Below are 19,191 nucleotides of genomic sequence, written 5' to 3'. Positions count from 1 at the left end.
AATGATGATGAAAATGAAGGTGATTAATGACAGACATTTTTCCACATTTGTGCACTTTCACAGATATGAAACAGTTAATAAACCACCGTTAATACACATTAATACCTGAAGAAACACTAAGTAGACAACATAAAACAAATCACACAACTTCCTTTTTTTTTTTATTGCCTTTGTAGGCGGTCGGGCATACGACCCACCTGATGGTGAGTGTTTACCGTCGCCCATGGAGTTCAGCAATGCCAGGGGCAGAGCCAAGCCGCTGCCTACCGCTTAATACTCTCCACAAGCCTCGTTTGAAGAAGTTCCTTCCTCGTGTACCCGCCAAAAAGTCCATTGATATTACAAAAATGAAAAAAAAATCTACATTCTGAGTAATAATAAGATAATACGCGACGACCTCAGTAATATTATACTGTTCTCCCAACCCGCTGACCGCGTGTTGTGAATGAAATTGAAGTACATACGTACCTACATATTAATAAGAACAGAATCTCAAAACATATCAATGAATATTTAACTTAGTTGTTTTTACTTTTTTTTCTCCATCTATTCGCTGACAGCCTAAGAGGCTATTCTAGCTACGATTGGATGGGTAGGTGAGCTCACAAACTCAACCTGAGAGAATTTGCTAACACTAGTCCTAGCAGTGCTTCGCTGAATCTACCACCGGATCGGAATTGCGACCCACTGAAAAGACCCGCGAGAAACTCAGTGAGCTGTGTCTATGGGTTAGTCCACGAAGACGGTGACTGGTGCTTGAAGAGTCTAAAAGCACGTCCTTACGTAATGTCAGACGCTATATAGCAGTAGTACGGAACCAGACTATAATGAAACTATGTAAAAACTAGTTGAGTAGCCTTTAGTTTCAAAACCGGTAGTTTTACGATTGGGAGCAGCTTGGCTCTGTCCATGCCATTGCTGATGTCCAGGAGCAGCGCTAACCACTTACCATCAAATGGGCTGTATGCTCAAATATTAAATGTATTACCTGTTGTCTGTCTTATAAAGAAAAACAAATGTAGGTAATAATTGTAACATTTGTCTATGGTAAGGGCGGGCATGTGACGGAAGTAATTCGTTCTATACAGAAATTTGTCATTTCTAGATTCAAACACAACTAGACAAGGGACCGTTTATTAACGGTTATTACAATAAAACAAATTCTGTATTTCACGTATTTTATTTATTTTTATTAACATTTTTACATTATAATACTTTTTAATGGCATTTTTATCACATTTATTCATTTAGTGGATACAAAGCTAATCGCTATTTCTATAATATAATAGAATATCATCTTCAGAGCGAAATTATCGACATTATTTAACCTCTTTCTTTAGCAAACTTTTTCCATTTAATGTATTTGTTAATAAATTCAACCTCTTAAGTCTGACCGCTTATTAGTTGGATTTTCATTCGTGTGTCAAGAATTTGATTGATAAAAACGTCTCCTATGCGCATGTTGTATTACTTAATGTAAAGTTTGTACGTTGGGTTGTCATTTGCGTTGAGTAACTATTATTTAATCAACTTTAAAATAAATATAATCGCTTTATGAACAAACAGAAGGTATTGAAATCATAATTATAATTGAACTTCTTTATTTAGTATTTTGACGAAATTTACAATTTATATATTAAAAAAAACCTAAATGACACATTTATCACAATATAAGTGGAGTTATATTTTACACACGTGCTCGTGTTGCTTCGTTAGACACGTGCCCTGTATATTGCGAACTACATCCTAAGACTTCAACTAAATTAGAAATGCGGTTCATTGCTTTGAAAAGGAGAGATCAATTTGTACACTGATGTTTAATTAATAGATTTGACGATTACTTCACGACTATTAACTTTACGTATTTCCAGTTAAAATTTCCATTAACCATTTGACTTATCTATGAGATGATTAGTTTAGAAAGTTTTTTTTAATTCTCTAATTCAGCGATTAGTTATATAGCAGCAATCGACAATGATGTTTAGTACTAGTGAAAACCAAAAACACCTATATAACTTTTACATATAACGCATTTGTATAATAAATATATTGTAAAAATATTTTATAATATTTTATCGAAAATTTAAAAAGACCAGAACTCCCACTGAGTTTCTCGCCGGATCTTCTCAGTGGGTCGCGTTTCCGATCCGGTGGTAGATTCTGGGAAGCACCGCTCTTGCTAGGCATAGTGTTAGCAAATTCTCTCAAGTTAAGCCTCTTAGGCTTAGTGAATAATTAAGGGAAAAAAGAGTATTGCTCAAATGACTTTATAAAAGTATTAAATAATGTATCTAACACGATTGACTGATTATCATCATTTGAGTTCACTCAACGACTCCTCGAGTGAGTCGTGTTCAGTACACAGCTGATACACAACTATGTATAATTTCCATAGATTTATTATACAATAGTCCCCTATAACACTGCACTCTTATAACGCATTATCATATTACGCGATTTCAATGCCTCGTATAGCACGGGTATTCCCCCATATAACGCGAGGATTTCTGTGCATATTGTGAAATTTATAATGGTTTGTACATTTCATAATCAATTTCGTCTACCTTGATACATTGTACATTGATTATGTTGTTAAAAAACAAAACTGAAGTAATTTATTAAATTTATGTTTCTAATTCTTTTAATGTTATATTGTATACAACTATATTATATTGTATATTTGTACATAGCGCGTTATATGGGGTCATACAAGCGCGTTATGCAAAAAGACTCCTACAACGCGTTTCTTATAACACACTACTGCTTAAACTGTAATATAGTTTCTATTCGATTTTACAGTTACCGATACATTCACTAGGCAACTTTAGGGCTGTTTTAGACATCTCTTACTTAATCAACTAAGTATTTTTACTTACAACTAATTAACATCGAAATTGTATGTACATGTTATTAAACTTTGTACAAGTATAAACTTAAATTAACTTAAAATATATTTTTGAAAACATGTAATTCGAGTACTGTATAATTTTTCAAATCAAATACGGATTTTTTTTCTCTCCAGGCTAATAAACTTATCACTACTGTGATTATCCATAATTTGTATCATAAAATGTAATTCCAATAGTTAAGTACAATAAATATGTGAACAAAACATTTTGCGAACGAAAAATATATGCGACTTATATATAAGAATATGTTTTACATTATACTAATTGGTTTTTGGTATACACTGGCTAAATACTATTTAGTGTTTATATGTTGATAATGAATATTAGTTATGCTGTCCCCGGACAGTTTTGCCAATATATATTGGACAAGTCGCCGCGTACGGACTGCGGTTGATAATGTGAGGACGTATTAGATATAAGTTTTTCTTGGTGATTGACGTTTCGACCCTTGGATTGTGTTAAGTGTGCGTATGGTGTGACGTCATATGTGGTGACTAGACGTAATTAACCAAACCGATCAAAAAATAGTGATAATAGAAATAAAATTAACAAATTTAAAACAATCATTATTTTTGTTGTATACTAATGATTTATATTATTTAAACTAAATTTACTTTGAGAGGGATCGAAAAAATACGTCCGAATTGTCGATAGTCCCGGATTCGTTCTCACGGATCGTTTGGGATATGAAATATATAATATAATTATCCTGTCCGTATGTATGTCAGCGAACTCCTCCGAAGCGGTTGGAGGGATTTTGATGAATTTTTTGTATGTGGTCTAGAATGTTTTAAATTAGACAATTCGGCCCACAAAACACTTTATTTATTTTGTTGTATCAAAAAGGTGTGATATTTTTGAATTTAGGACAGGAGAACGTCTGTCGGGTATCCTAGTATATATGCATATTTGAGTCGTCTATTATCAAAGGCGGCAATCTGTACATTTGGACAAAAAATTTTTATTGATATGTCAATACAGATTTATTTGAATATAATCGTCTCCTTCAAAGAATACGGTTCAAAACCTGCATTAAATAAAGGTTAATAGTTAACCTGTTATTTATCTAAGATGTCGTTCCGAAGAGTTTTGTGACTGCCAATGGAATACAAAGTCAATAATTCGTTTTTCTGATTTACCAATCATTGTCCAAAAGTCAGATTGCCGCCTTTGATAATAGTCGACTCATTTATAGGAAGGAAATACGTACCATCCAAAAATTATGAGTCAAAGTTTGTACAAGGGTTTGTTAAAAAACGAAGAAAATTTCATATTATAAATAAACACATTGAATATTATTTAAAAAGATAAATCTATCCTAATATTCGATATATAATAATACTTTTTAAATGGTTAACTTTTTTTACAAAAATATATCTATTGATTACATCTCTCTATGAACTCTACGTGCAAATATGTTATTCTTTAAATTTATATATTGTATAATCGTGGTGAAAGTTTAAAAATATATATTTAAAACATTATATCCGATACATTGTTTCAATAATTTTGAACTAAAATATTATATTTTTACTTGCAAACGCAATCACAAAATCTCATAAATGACAACCTATCTACTTGTGGTATGTAGACAGCTAGGAGGATCCTATCATCTACTTTTTTTTTATTGCCCTTGTAGGCAGACGAGGTACACGGCCCACCTGATGGTGAGTGGTTGCCGTCGCCCATGGACTTCAGCAATGCCAGGGGCAGAGCCGAGCCGCTGCCTACCGCTGCTTGTGGTCTACCCGAAGTACGTGGTGAGGGTGTGCATGAGCAGGATGCCGAGGGCGAGCGCCGCGAAGTGCTTTAGGGACTCCAGCTTGGAGTGCTCCCGCAGCAGGTCCGGCAGCACCGTCACCAGCGCGATGTGCAGGAACCCGCCCGCCGTGAACGGCACGATCCACGAGGTCTTCGCTTCTGTAACCAGAACATAACTTTCTTTATTATTGATAGGGGGAATCCCGCCATGTTGCGCGCGGTACGACAATAAATACGGGTGACGCCGCGGGACGAAGCTAGTCTAAAAAAAGTAGCCTAAGTATGTAGTATTATATTATAATAAATTGTGTAGTAATTGTATGTATATTTACGGATATATGTATGTATGTGTATATGTATTTCACTGGATTGATACGCCGCGCGTAGTTCGTTTCCAAATGATTCTTGTCCACCTGATTGATGGTTGTCTGGAAGAGATCGCTCTTAGCGATAAGACCGCCAATTGTACTTTTTTGTATTTAATGTATCGCACTGTTTATTTGTTTTTTGGTGTACAATAAAGAATACTCTCTCTCTCTCTCTCTAAGTTACTCCTTATATCATCAGCTACCTATTAGTGAAAGTCTCATCAAAATCGGTCCAGCCGTTCCAGAGATTAGCCGGGACAAACAGACAGACAGACAGACAGACAAAAATTGTAAAAAATGTTATTTCGGTGTATATACCGTATATATATTCATATGCATGTAGTGAAAAGCGGTCATTTCAATATTACAAACAGACACTCTAATTTTATTTATATGTATAGATTGTACATACAGTTAATACAATACAATAATTGCGAAAAGTTACAAAATGGCGAGGTTAACTCAGCAATCGAGTTATCTACCGGCTAACCGTTCTTAAAGAGGGAGAGCTTTACATAAGCGGGTAGAAGAGTACAATCTAATCAATCTTTACTTATTGATACAATACACAATAACAGTAATATAATTGTCATCTTGTCAGGGGATTCCCCTACATTTCCTCTTTTTTACTTTACTTGATATCCTTGAGAGACTTATCAGCGTTGTCAAATATGACGACCCTCAGCATTGAGGATTATCGACGCAAAGATGATAGGCCTTGTACATTGCACCTGAGATTGGGACTGTTTGTCTCAAGAAAGTGGGCGCCACTCACACCGATGTCCATAGGTTCGACTAATTTCTTAATATCAGTAAGTGAGATCGTTAGCACATCTAAGTCACGAAGATGAAGATTGTCTGAATTCCTTATTCACAATTTTTTTTTCTTAACTAATCTGATGATAGCCTTGAGAGGCTATTTCAGCGTTACCCTAACATAAAGGTGAGCTCACGGGGCTCAAACCTGACGACGTTGCTAACACTGACCCTAGCAAGAGCCGTGCTTCGCAGAATCTACCACCGGATCGGAAACGCGACCCACTGAGAAGATCCGGCGAGAAACTCAGTGGGCTGTGTCTGAGGGTTAATTTACTCGTCGAGCCCTTCGTCGCAAGCGACGGGTTCGACGAGAACGGTGACCGGTGTTTAGGGCGTGTTTAGGGCGACGATTTCCTCTGTAACCGTCATTATATTATTTACAGATTTTTTTAAATGATTAACTTAATGAATAACATGTTAATATTTGGGTTCATACAGCAGGTGGCTTTTGGTCACCAATGCTCATAATAAATAATTAAAAATAAAAACGTTATGGGCTCGACATTGGTGAAAAAGGATCGTATGGGTTAAGCGTATTTAGTTCCGTGGCCCTTAATGGCTTAGCGGTTCAATAATCAATTCTCGCGATCACTGAGCCGAGGGACGTGCATTCGAATCCCGCGTCGAGCAAACATTCGTGTGAGGAACTGGTTCATTAGTTATATCTTCGAAGCGTCTATGTCTATATATCGTCGCTGTCAAACAAAATTGTGCTATGTGCAAAAACTCTATTCTGAATTAACGAGTAAAAACACCTTCGTATAAAATTTTATATAAAGGTGATTTTTCAAGAACTATATATCAGATGAAAGCTATAGATAAATATTAAAGCTATAGACACATAACAGTTTTTTTTTATACGGTAGATTTTTTTATTGCCCTTGTGGGCAGACGAGCACACGGCCCACCTGATGGTGAGTGGTTACCGTCGCCCATGGACTTCAGCAATGCCAGGGGCAGAGCCAAGCCGCTGCCTACACATAGCAAATTTTGGTTTGACAACGACGATGTGTATATTCGAAGGGTATATAAGTGCGTATATGAGTGGTGGTGGTGGTGGTGCCCGCGGACAGCAGCAGGACGTACCGAGCGAATTGCTGGCGCCGCTGAACACGACGGCCGTCATGGCGCCCACCAGCCCCGCCGTCGCCGTGGCCTGCGGACAACACCACGGTCATACAAGCGAACCCACTAAACTGATGTTCGAATTAAATTCAAATAATAGCATTTTTTTTATTGCTTTAATGCGTGGACGAGCTCACGGCCCATCTAAGGTTAAGTGGTTACCTCACTATAGTTACAACGGCTGCCTCATCATTCAAACCAAAACGCATTACTGCTTCACGGCAGAAATAGGCGGGATGGTGGTACCTACCCGTGCGGACTCACGCGAGGTGCTACCACCAGTAATTACGCAAATTATAATTTTGCGGGTTTGATTTTTATTACACGATGTTTATTCCTTCACCGTGGAAATTGATAATGTGATAAATTTTATTTGAACAGCAGAAGCATAAAGTCGTAGCATTGTTTCTTTTAAAAGCCACCACTCCGCTTATTTCTGCCGTGAAGCAGTAATACATTTCGGTTTGAAGGGTGGAGCAGCCGTTGTACTGTAAAACTGAGACCTTAGAACTCATGTCTCAAGGTGGGTGACGCATTTATGTTGTAGATGTCTATAAGATCAAGTGGGCTGTGAGCTTGTTCACCCATCCAAGCAAAAATAAAAATAATTGTGCATACCAGTTGTGCTTTGGCGGCCTCCCACCTGGAGAACCCGCTCTTCAGCAGTATGGCGAAGTCTCCCACCTCGTGCGGGATCTCGTGCACTGGAACATACAGCAATAGTGTTGAAGACGAGGGTGACAGGGGGGACGGTGGGGGACCAGGGGGACACCTGCCCCCCCCTTCACTTTACAGTAGGCGCATCTTCATCCCATTATTTCAACGGCCGTCTGGTGTAGTGGTAAGTGACATGGTCACTACACAAGGGGCTCGCGGGTTCGAATCCCGCCAAGGGAAGATATTTGTATGATAAATATAAATGTCTTTTCCAGGGTTATGGATGTATATTAAATATATGTATGTGTATAATAAAAATCTTACATTTATTTCCGTTATCTGGTACCTGTAACACAAGTTCTTTACGAACTTATCACGGGACCAGTTAACGTGGCGTGATTGTTAGTAAATATTTATTTATTATTTATTTATTATGTCTATCTAACTATATCGTATCCCTAATCATTGTTGAATATGGAATCACGTTCTTCTTGTATTAAAACTTACTAATAATATAAATAATAATAATCATAATGGTTGGTTCGAAGTAAATATCAGTTTAATGAAATATTTTAAATGTATTCAATTGATAATTATTTTTAATAATGCTATTTTTATTTTTATTGTTTTGGTTTCTTTAAGTGTGTTTCAATGATACTGTGTAGGTACACATATGTAGTAGTTGTTGTTATTTGAAATAAATTAAATCATTCATTCAGTCAATATTCAATCAAGTTATGAGAAAATTTCATTCCGCACAGATACTGATATAGTAATGCGGTATGTTATTAACACTACACTGTCATCTATACTAATCTATACTAATATATAAATCTACAGTGGTTTTTACGGATGTTCCGTTATAACTACTGAACCATGCATCCGATTGACTTGAAACTTAGTGTCGATGTAGAAAATACATGTACTTAATGGATAGGCTAATATTTGTATGAGTGTTGGGCTCCCTACACCAGTTGCGGGGGCGTTAATGATGAGAATCTTTGTGGGGGTGAGAAATAATAATGTTAATTTTAAATGCTCAGCGAAGCGGACGGTTACAGCTAGTACTTTATAAGTATATTCCATGGGCGTGTCGTGGTCGACTTGCTGCGGGGAACCGCTGGTGGACACCAGCACTACCGGGGACACGGCCGAGCCGTCCACTATGGTTCATCCCGGACTCCCCCGGTACCGGTACTCTCCGGGTACCGTATCTCTAGCCGCGTCAGGGCGCTTGTACAAGTACTTGGTAGCTTGTGGTGGCCAAAGCTATCCCAGTTCAAATCAAGGTTTGGAATTAGAAGGAAGGAATTGTTTCTTTTTAATACGCTTTTATTAGCTTGGTATACGATGTATGTATGTAACGGAATCTTTGAACATGATTTTGACCCCCTTCAAAACGTCGGATTAACTCGAAATTTGGTATACTTATTAAGGACCGATGACAATTCAGAAAAAAAAATAACTGAAAAAATTGAAATTCAGCTAAAAAATGAAAAATAAATTATAGTTTCAAAAAAACTAACAAAATACGCTTTTATAGAAAATCCAACTAAAAAATGGAAAATAATTTTGAATTAAAAACAGTGTAAGAGGAAATGATTTTATTGTAAAACAAAGCGTGCAGTGCATGGTGTCAGTAGTTATAAATATTTTATGAACAGATATGAGTAGAAGGGTTATTTTGATAATATTCTGAATAGCACCCTAATTCAAATTTATTAAATTTTATTTTCTAATTTTTAGTTGGATTTTCTATATAAGCGTATTTTGTTAGTTGTTTTAAACTTAAAACTTTACTTTTTATACTTGAAACTGGCCTTATGTTAAAACTGTTGCCTAAAGAAAAAAGAAAAAAAATTGTTTTTTTTTAAACTTACCTAATATGGCAAAGGTGGTGAGAACTCCGACCCGGAACCCGACGAGGAACGAGCCCCCGACCGCGAGTCCGTGGGTGAAGTTGTCGATCGAGTTCGCCATCAGATTCAAATAGCCCGCCACCTGGAAATCATTATTTGCACACTCGATTTATTAATTAATCGATCGTTAATAACTCGAATTAATTAATTACCTCTTCCTGTATGTATAAATCAACGTAATGAATTTTTTCAATGTCATTTTCGTCGACTTCAAGAGGTCAACTTGACAATTTATACACGTATCAAGGACCACCAAGACTATACAATTAATTATAATTGAACTCGACAAATAATTATCTTCGTTATTGTAAAACAAAATAATTTTTTTTAGTTATTAAACATTTAACACCAATCACCGGTGTTTGTGTTTATACTCTATAGTTACTTCGTTCATTATGGCCACAAATGACGTCATACATAATGAATTTGCGTTCAGCGTTTTGTAAAATTTCCTCCGCGTATTAGGATAATTAAATAAATATTGAGTAGAGTATGCACTTGACCATTAGGCTCATCAAAACGATAAGAAAATGGTAAAAGCGTTGAAAGTAAATGTGAGAAAGAGATAGACGTACATCTTTCTTCTCAGTTTTCTCTTTACTGGCGCGGAGTGCTTTCTCGCGAGCTTCCCGAAGCAAGCAGCGCCCCATCCAGCGAGAGGAGCCCTTACAGCGGCCGCTGGCTCCAGCGTTGCTTGTAGGCATACTGCAACATCCTCCTTCGCCTGCGACAAAAAAAAAAGTTTCTAAATTCAATGGCTGCAACGGATTTTTTTTTTGCTTACTTATGAGTGTACAAACGATTTTGAATTTTAATACGCTTTTATTAGCTTCAGACCTTCGATCATCAATAGTAACTAAATAAAGGGACACGTACAAAATTAAAGCAAAAGCTGTCCGCGTGAATATACACCTATAGCTACATTCGTTTACTAACAAACGGAGAAAAAAGTTTTGAAACAGTTTTAAGTTCAAACTAATTACAACTATGGTACTTTGTAATAAAGTCACAAATCTCCAAAACATTATCTAATACTTACGATCATTCGTCACATAAAATGAGCAAAGTAATAAATTAATCCTGTCACTTACAAATAAAAAAACATGTTAAACAACTTTTAATGTGAAATCAACCTTAATTGGTTTGGGGATGTATACGGCAAAGGGAAGATCTTCCACCGAGCGGGTGATATTGCTCGGTAGACCGACGGTCCGAATGTTGTTGTTCGGAACTTGTATATATGCGAACTTATCTTGCAAATGTCGTAAGCGAGATTCAGGCATCTGTCAATTATCTTGCGTTGTATGATGGCTACCCGCCACAATTGGCAACAAATAAAGTACTTTTTCCCTTTATTGCTCTGAGAACTAACATTGTTTTGTTTTATTCATTTTTGCTTCTTGAAATTTCGATTTCTGTTTACTACAGTTTATAACAGCTCACAATTCAAGTGAGCTGTTATTTGACGAGACGGATTTTCTGCACCGACCGTGTATCTAGTTACTATTGTTGATCGAAGCTTCAGACGTATGTATGTAACGGAATCTTTGAACATGATTTTGACCCCCTTAAAACGTCGAATTAACTCGAAATTCGGCATACTTATTAAGGACCGATGACAATGTGGGTGCACGGTATCAGTAGTTATAAATATTTTATGAACAGATATGAGTAGAAGGGTTATTTTGATAATATCCTAAAAAGCAGCACTCCACGCTTTTTTTACAATAAAATCATTCTTTCTTACACTATTTTTAACTTAACTTTATTAAAAGTTTATTTTTTATTTGGATTTTCTATAACAGCGTATTTTGTTAGTTTTTTAAATTATTATTTATATTAAGGCTTTGACCCGTTTAGAATGAGGCATTATATGACAGTTAATAAAATGATAGAAAACGCATTGAGTCACAAGAATTAATACCAACCTTTAGTGTTATTATTGAAGATACAAGAATCGTATATCTGCTTGGCGGTCACCGTTCCATTGCAGATCCCCTTATCCACTCCCCGATGTTTCCTTTCGATCTCGAGCAGTTTCTCGATCTCTTCGATCTCTATCTGCTTTATTGCGCCGTTCTGCTTCTCCTCCTCCTCTTCGCCGTCGTTGTGCTCGTCCACCGAGAACAGCTTCTCCACGACTATGAAGACCAGCATACCGAACAGACACCACAGACCGCTCTTGAGAGAAACGTGTTGTCCCGCTGTAATTATTTCATTGTCCTTTTATTCATACAACATTACCATATTAAATAAAAGTTTATACATTTTTAAAATGTACTAGCTGACTTCGTAGCGCCTGAATCGATAAATAAAAGACCTAAACTTTTGTATAAAATAAATTTAAAACAAACAAAAGGAATCCGTCCGACGGGGATACATCAAAGGAAAAACAAAGGCTGTGATGATGATGATGATGATAATGGCCCCTCACTTTGTTCACCTAGCTAGCTCTAGTCTATACTAATATTATAAAGAGGAAAGATTTGATTGTTTGTTTGTATTGAATAGGCTCCGAAACTTTTGAACCGATTTGAAAAATTATTTCACTGTTTGGAAGCTACACTATTCCCGAGTGACATAGGCTATAATCTTTTTAAAAAAAATTAGGGACCTTTACTTAAGCTCCAATAATTGTAACCCAAGGTGTGAAAAATTACTTAAGATATTATTTACATCGCGTGCCCTGCGAAAACTATTGATGACAGAATAAAATAATGTACTACGACTTTGTAGAACACATTATTAATTACAAAAAGTGTCGCGACAGCATATTTCTAACTATCGTAGTTATGCCGCAATAAGTGTTCTATTATTTTAAAAAATAAAACAACGTCAAATATCGTTGAAATTTTCGTTAAAGACCCGAGCGGAGTCGGAGCGGGGCACTAGTACGATATAAAGCGTCTTATCACAAAATCAACCAAACGGTTAATACAGATTAGTGATATTAACGGCCGTCTGGTGTAGTGGTAAGTGACATGGTCACTACACAAGGGGGTCGCGGCTTCGAATCCCGCCAAGGGAAGGTATTTGTATGATAAATATAAATGTCTTTTCCAGGGTTATGGATGTATCTTAAATATATGTATCTGTATAATAAAAATATTACATTTATTTCCGTTATCTGGTACCTGTAACACAAGTTCTTTACGAACTTATCACGGGACCAATTAACGTGGTGTGATTGTTAGTAAATATTTATTAATTTATTATTTTTTTTTTGGTTAAGTTTTTGCTCGAGGAACTAAAAGGAATTATATGTCCGGATTCGAACCAGAAACCTCCCCGTGTTACGCCACTAAACCACCACGCCATAACGCTCAATTAAAAAATACATCCAAACAATTAACTGTTCTAAAATAATATTTTTATTGTTCCAACAAAAATTCATACGAAACGCTATTGTATGAACAATAATAATAATATAAACAACATACAAATTACAAATCAAGTTTTATTGAGGTTTCGTGTTGCAAAAGTTTACGAGCGACATTTCTAAAATAGTCTCTAACGCAAACGGTTAAGGTTGTCATTTATAATTACCCGGTTTGCACTCGAGCGTTTTGTGTTCCAAGCGATAATTTATGTAGTTAAACAAAATGTGATTCATAAAATTACGATCGCCATATAGGCATTGTTCGTATAGGATTCTATGCTTTGTCTCACGTCATTACGGATCCTCCCGATCCATTAACGGTGTTAACCACAAGCACCGGTCACCGTCCTCGACGAACCCGTCGCTTGCGACGAAGGGCTCGACGAGCGAATTAACCTATAGACACACAGCCCACTGAGTTTCTCGCCGGACCTTCTCAGTGGGTCGCGTTTCCGATCCGGTGGTAGATTCTGCGAAGCACTGCTCTTGCTAGGGCCAGTGTTAGCAACACTCCGGTTTGAGCCCCGTGAGCTCACCTACAAACGTTAGGGTGAAGCGGAAATAGCCTCTCAAGGCTATCAGCATAGGTAGGATAAAAAAAAGCTTTGTCGTCAAAGTATGAAAAAAAAATTTGAGTCACCAACACGTTTCACCGAACACGAAACATCTAGACGTGTAACCTTTGACGCCTTTGAGGCATGAGGTGGGAGTCTCAATAGAAATAGCGACTATAAATCGAACAACGCGCCGACTAATCACTCAAATTTATTTTGAAGATCTGTAATTACAGTGTCCATTAATTCATATAATTATAGCGTGTGCACGATGAATCTATATATACATATAAATAAAATTGGAGTCTCTGTTTGTATTATTGAACTGACCGCTTTGTACTACATGCATAAGAATATGTATACGGTACATAATAACAAAATAACATTTTTTACTATTTTTGTCTGTCTGTTTGTTCCGGCTAATCTCTGGAACAGCTTGACCGATTTTGCCGGGACTTTCACTGTTAGGTAGATGATGATATAAGGAGTAACTTAGGCTACTTTTTTAGACTAGCTTCGCCCCGCGGCGTCAGAACTAGTCGAATGCTAGCTCTGACGTCACGCGAGAAGAGAGTTAAATGTGTCACAAGCCAACGCTTGGGCCGATCGTGCCTCTCTATCGCTTGTTCCGCGCTCTCGCTTGCACGCTCACGCTCGGGCGGAACGTGACACTTTTTCTTACGTGCAGCCGGTGTTCATCGATTTAAAACAAAAAAAAAATCTGTTGGTTTCGAACACTGACATAGTTGCGTGGCTCTCGATAACCGGCCGTCTTATCCATTAGGCCACGTTGACATATACAATTATTATCGTCGCATTATTTACATAGTGCACATAAGTAAGACTCATTGTCAGCGCGACACTCAAGAACGTACTTCACCTTGTCCGATACAATAATATTCTTCTAGACCTTGTTACGCGACTGCATTATAATCAATTATCAAGTTTAATTTGTACCGGTAAACTTTAGTGACACCGAATTTCATATTTACACCGATATTCTAGACCAGAGCGGTCGGGGACCGGGGTCATCATCATTATCCGGCCCTTCTCCCAGTCACCTGGGGTCGGCGCAACATGTTTTCTCTTTCCATACTCCTGTATCATATACCATTTCTTCGCTCACTTCCCTCCTACCCATATCGTCTTTCACACAATGCATCCATTTCTTCTTAGGTCTACCTCTTCCTCTAAATCCTTCCACATTCATCGGGGAACCGGGGTAGATTACCCCAAATCGATGCCTCCAATGAACACTACGCTAATTCCAAAAATTCGTAGGTTTACAGGAGGAGCGTTTAAACGAAAAAAGTTAATAAAATCTTTATTATTGCAGATATATTTATGGTTTTTTTTTGTGTAACTAGCTGATTTACTCTTGCTTCGAAAACCCCATCAATATAATTTGTAATACTTTTAAAATGGTGAAGCGATTTGCGTGAAAAACGAAAATTTCAAAATTTTGAGTTAGTGTTCATTGGAGGCATCGAAATGAGGTAAAATAAAAATTTTGGGGGGGTTAAAATGAAACTTTTGTGATATAAAATATCATATGAATTATAAAATAACAAGAAATTATCATTTACTTATATTTTCTGTGGGGGCGATTTTTTTCCCTCGACTGTATATTACATAATTACTATTATTACCGTTATGTATTACTAGGTATTACATTAATAAATTGAATAAATGATGTTTAAATTCAACTTTTAGTTATTGTTTTCTTTTCAAAATTATCATGGGGTCTATAATATGAAAGATGCTAAAAAGAAGCGACCTGCTGAGATGAGTTTGATACGTCGTGGCCTAAAGGATAAGACGTCCGGTGCATTCGTGTTGAGCAATGCATCGGTGTTCGAATCTCGCAGGCGGCTACCAATTTTTCTAATGAAATACGTACTCAACAAATGTTCACGATTGACTTCCACGGTGAAGGAGTAACATCGTGTAATAAAAATCAAACCCGCAAAATTATAATGTGCATAATTACTGTGGTAGGACCACTTGTCAGTCCGCACGGGTAGGTACCACCACTCCGTCTATTTCTGCCGTGAAGCAGCAATGCCGTTTCGGTTTCAAGGTTGGGGCAGCCGTTGTAACTATACTGAGACCTTAGAACTTATATCTCAAGGTGGGTGGCGCATTTACGTTGTAGATGTCTATGGGCTCCAGTAACCACTTAGCATCAGGTGGGGTGTGAGCTCGTCTACTCATATAAGCAATAAAAAATAAAAGATGCCTATTTTAAAATGTTACAATTTCATTTTCATTTTAACGTGTCGATTCATTATTGTGGAAATCGTCCATGAACATTTGTATGTATGTAATATTAAGTATACATTTTGTAGACCTACCTTTAGTGTTGGCCATATCATTTTCCCACGCTTCCGGTAGTAGGTGGAGGAAGACATCGCCCAGTAGACCGCCTACAGCGAAACTGAGCAGGATCCGAAGTGTGGCTGCCCCGGCTGTTAACAAAAAAACATTTTATTACTACACTTTTACTAGCTTCGGACGTATGTATGTTAGTATGTAACGGAATCTTTGAACATGATTTTGAACCCCTTCAAAACGTCGGATTAACTCGAAATTTGGCATACTTATTAAGGACCGATGACAATTCAATAATAAAAATTTTTTTTAAAAGAAATTAAATTCAACTAAGAAATGGAAAATAAATAATAGTTTGAAAAAAACTAACAAAATACGACTTTATAGAAAATCTAACTAAAAAATAGAAAAGAAATTTTAATAAATTTGAATTAAAAATAGTGTAAGAAAATGATTTTATTGTTAAAAAAAAGCGTGGTGTGCGTGGTATCAGTAGTTATAAATATTTTATTAAGAGATATGAGTAGAAGAGTTATCTTGATAATATCCTGAAAAGCACCCCACGCTTTTTTTACAATAAAATCATTTTTTCTTATTATTTCTTTCTTTCTTCCTTGTATTTTCTTACGCGGATCAAGCGACTCGCGAACTAGCTACATTACGACTGATATTACACATGTTAATTGAACTAGTTTGTTCACACACCTCGCTGCATCTGTCGGAGCAAAAGCGAATTAATATTTCAAATAAATCATGATGTGCTTATAGAACGTCTTTTTAATACGCTTTTATTAGCTTCAGACGTATGTATGTTAGTATGTAACGGAATCTTTGAACATGATTTTGACCCCCTTCAAAACGTCGGATTAACTTGAAATCTGGTATACTTATTAAGGACCGATGACAATTCAATATTAAAAAAAAATATATTGAAAAAATTTAAATTCAACTAAAAATGAACGCTTTTTTTACAATTAAATCATTTTTTCTTACACAATTTTTAATTCAAATTTATTAAAATTTATTCACTATTTTTTAGTTGGTGTTTCTATAAAAGCGTATTTTGTTAGTTTTTTTAAACTATTATTTGTTTATTACAATACTTCGGTAAGCGGGCTCACGAACCACCTGTGTGCTTAGTGCGAGTTTTTTAACTTCTAGATCGCGTAAAAGTTAACTCAAATTTGTATGGACTTGGAACAGCGCCCCTAGCGGCAAACGTAGACAAACGTTCTAACACCATACAAATCAACGTTAACTTTTACGCTATCGAGAACGTTAAAAAACTCGCATTAAGCACACTGTTCTCAAATTGTTATCCCGTAGTTTAACAGATATCAAAACAAGAGTGCCCCCTGAATTTCTGAACAAAGAAATCCACAAGCATTATTGATTACGAGATAACAAGTAGGTATGTACCTGCAGAATTTTCCTTAGCAATACAAAGCAGCGAATCTGCATTAGATGGATCGAACGAGAGATTAGGGATAATGATCTCGGTGACTGCTAGCGTTACACGTAGATATGAGAATACATGTATCCAGTATCACTTATCAGTCATCGTTGATAAAACAGCGGTCATGGATACTGTCGTATCGTGATGCGTGATTCAAAGGCACACAAATGACCCCAGTCATCACCGTTAAATGACCGTTCATAATTTTTTTTTTGCTTAGATCTAAATCGTCTGGCACTTTCATTTATTCCAGCAAGATTTTAATTTTAATCGCATCCAGCAAATTGTAATTGTCAAATATTCAATTCATTCATCTGGTAATATTAACTGGTTGTCAACTTAACAGTCCAAAAATTGTGGCCCGCAATGATACACGTTGTCCTATATGGCCCTTGACCAGAAAAGTGTGAAGATCACTGTCTTAGACGGATGCGGGAGCTTATAGTCCAGACATCAACAATGTAAATGCCGCCACTTACCCTGAGATCTATCAGGTTTACAGTACAAAAACTGCCGTACCCTTCAGACCGAATCGCAGTCGGTAGAGATAAGCGGGTCGTTGGTACCTACCCTACTGAAAATGACTTTAGCGGAAGATTTAATGTTAGCTATGACTAATATAACCATATGTCCCGATTTGGGCGGGACAGTCCCGCTTTCGGGCATTCTGTCCCGCTGTCCCCATATTATTCTATCGTCTATAAGAAATTCCTTGTAAAACACTAAATACCCTCTTTTTGGGATAATTCCGCAATGTCCCGCTTTGACAAAAAAAATATGGTCACGCTACCTATGACTGCGAGCCTGTGTAGCCAGCCGCCCGAGACACAGAAACAGAAGGAGAAAGATCGTGCGAGAGAAAGTTATACAGAAGATTGGTCACTAACTTCAGCATTGAGGAATACGACGCAGAGGAGGATGACTGTGAGGTTGATCGTGCGGTGGCAAATGACCATGCGCTAGATTACCGCACTTCTCAAGGTAGTTACTTGACTACGACGTCTAATACGTTCAGTATGCTTAGTCCGAGTTTTTTAACTTGTCGATCGCGTAAAAGTTAACTCAAATTTTATATGGAGTTGGAACAGGTTCCCTTCGTTTGCCGCTAGGGGCGCTGTTCCAACTCCATAAAAATACGAGTTAACTTTTACGCGAACGAGAACGTTAAAAAGCTCACACTTCACACACAAACGAATAGTATTAGAAGCATATGACAATTCTGGAGAGCTCTAATAACTTTATTCAACAGATATAAGCTAAATTACGGAATCCTAGTTGTTGATGTCTGTTTTAGGCCAGACGCATACGTACAATTGATTGACACAGAACTAAAGTGATTAAGACTAATTTTACGGTTTTTTTATTGTCGTTATATTACAATTCGCATCTTTAGAATGGAAGTGGCTTAATAAAAAATTCTCGTTTTTTGCTGCCAAAAATGTAATTGAAGAATTCTATTTTTTGAGTTACGATTTTAATACTTTAAGCCTTAAAGCGCATACCTTAAATTTTAAAGTAATCGCTTGATTCAAAAGAGACGGTAATTTAAACTTAAATTTGAATTTGAAAAATTTAAAGTTTGTAAACTGACAGAATACATATTTATGAGTCGTTCAAAGTATAAAAACTCATTTTCACTAACCAATTTTTAGTTAGACACTTCAAATGTAAAGGTGGGAATATATACGCGAAATATCGGGCAGGGGATAAGCACAGCTTTCGAAAACACCTATGTCCAATAGTAAAATAAAATAGGGCTGTTAATTATCCTCACATTTATTATTTCCGTTGTCTAAAGAGACTATCAGCTATAGTACATAGTATTATATGTACATATACGTTATCGCCAATGAAATTGAGTTTAACCAATCACAAACATTGGAAGAACTGCGATCAAAACAATATTGACCTGT

General features: G+C 36.6%; 1 protein-coding gene across 1 annotated transcript in view; it reads right to left on the bottom strand.

Moving 5' to 3' along the window:
- Positions 1-1,161: 1,161 nt before the first annotated feature.
- LOC101742524 (zinc transporter ZIP13 homolog) overlaps positions 1,162-19,191 on the bottom strand; it is a 31,001-nt gene continuing 12,971 nt past the window's right edge. The window contains exons 2-8 of the mRNA XM_004922052.5: positions 15,846-15,959; positions 11,487-11,762; positions 10,134-10,282; positions 9,520-9,640; positions 7,601-7,686; positions 6,944-7,013; positions 1,162-4,829 (exon numbers count right to left, since the gene is read on the bottom strand). Coding sequence (XP_004922109.1) covers positions 4,654-4,829; positions 6,944-7,013; positions 7,601-7,686; positions 9,520-9,640; positions 10,134-10,282; positions 11,487-11,762; positions 15,846-15,959 — 992 coding nt within the window. The 3' untranslated portion in view covers positions 1,162-4,653. The remainder of the gene's footprint in view (positions 4,830-6,943; positions 7,014-7,600; positions 7,687-9,519; positions 9,641-10,133; positions 10,283-11,486; positions 11,763-15,845; positions 15,960-19,191) is intronic.

This window comes from Bombyx mori, chromosome 26, assembly GCF_030269925.1.
Source record: "Bombyx mori chromosome 26, ASM3026992v2".
Taxonomy (NCBI): Eukaryota; Metazoa; Arthropoda; class Insecta; order Lepidoptera; family Bombycidae; genus Bombyx; species Bombyx mori.
This window is presented reverse-complemented; position numbering and strand designations above follow the sequence as displayed.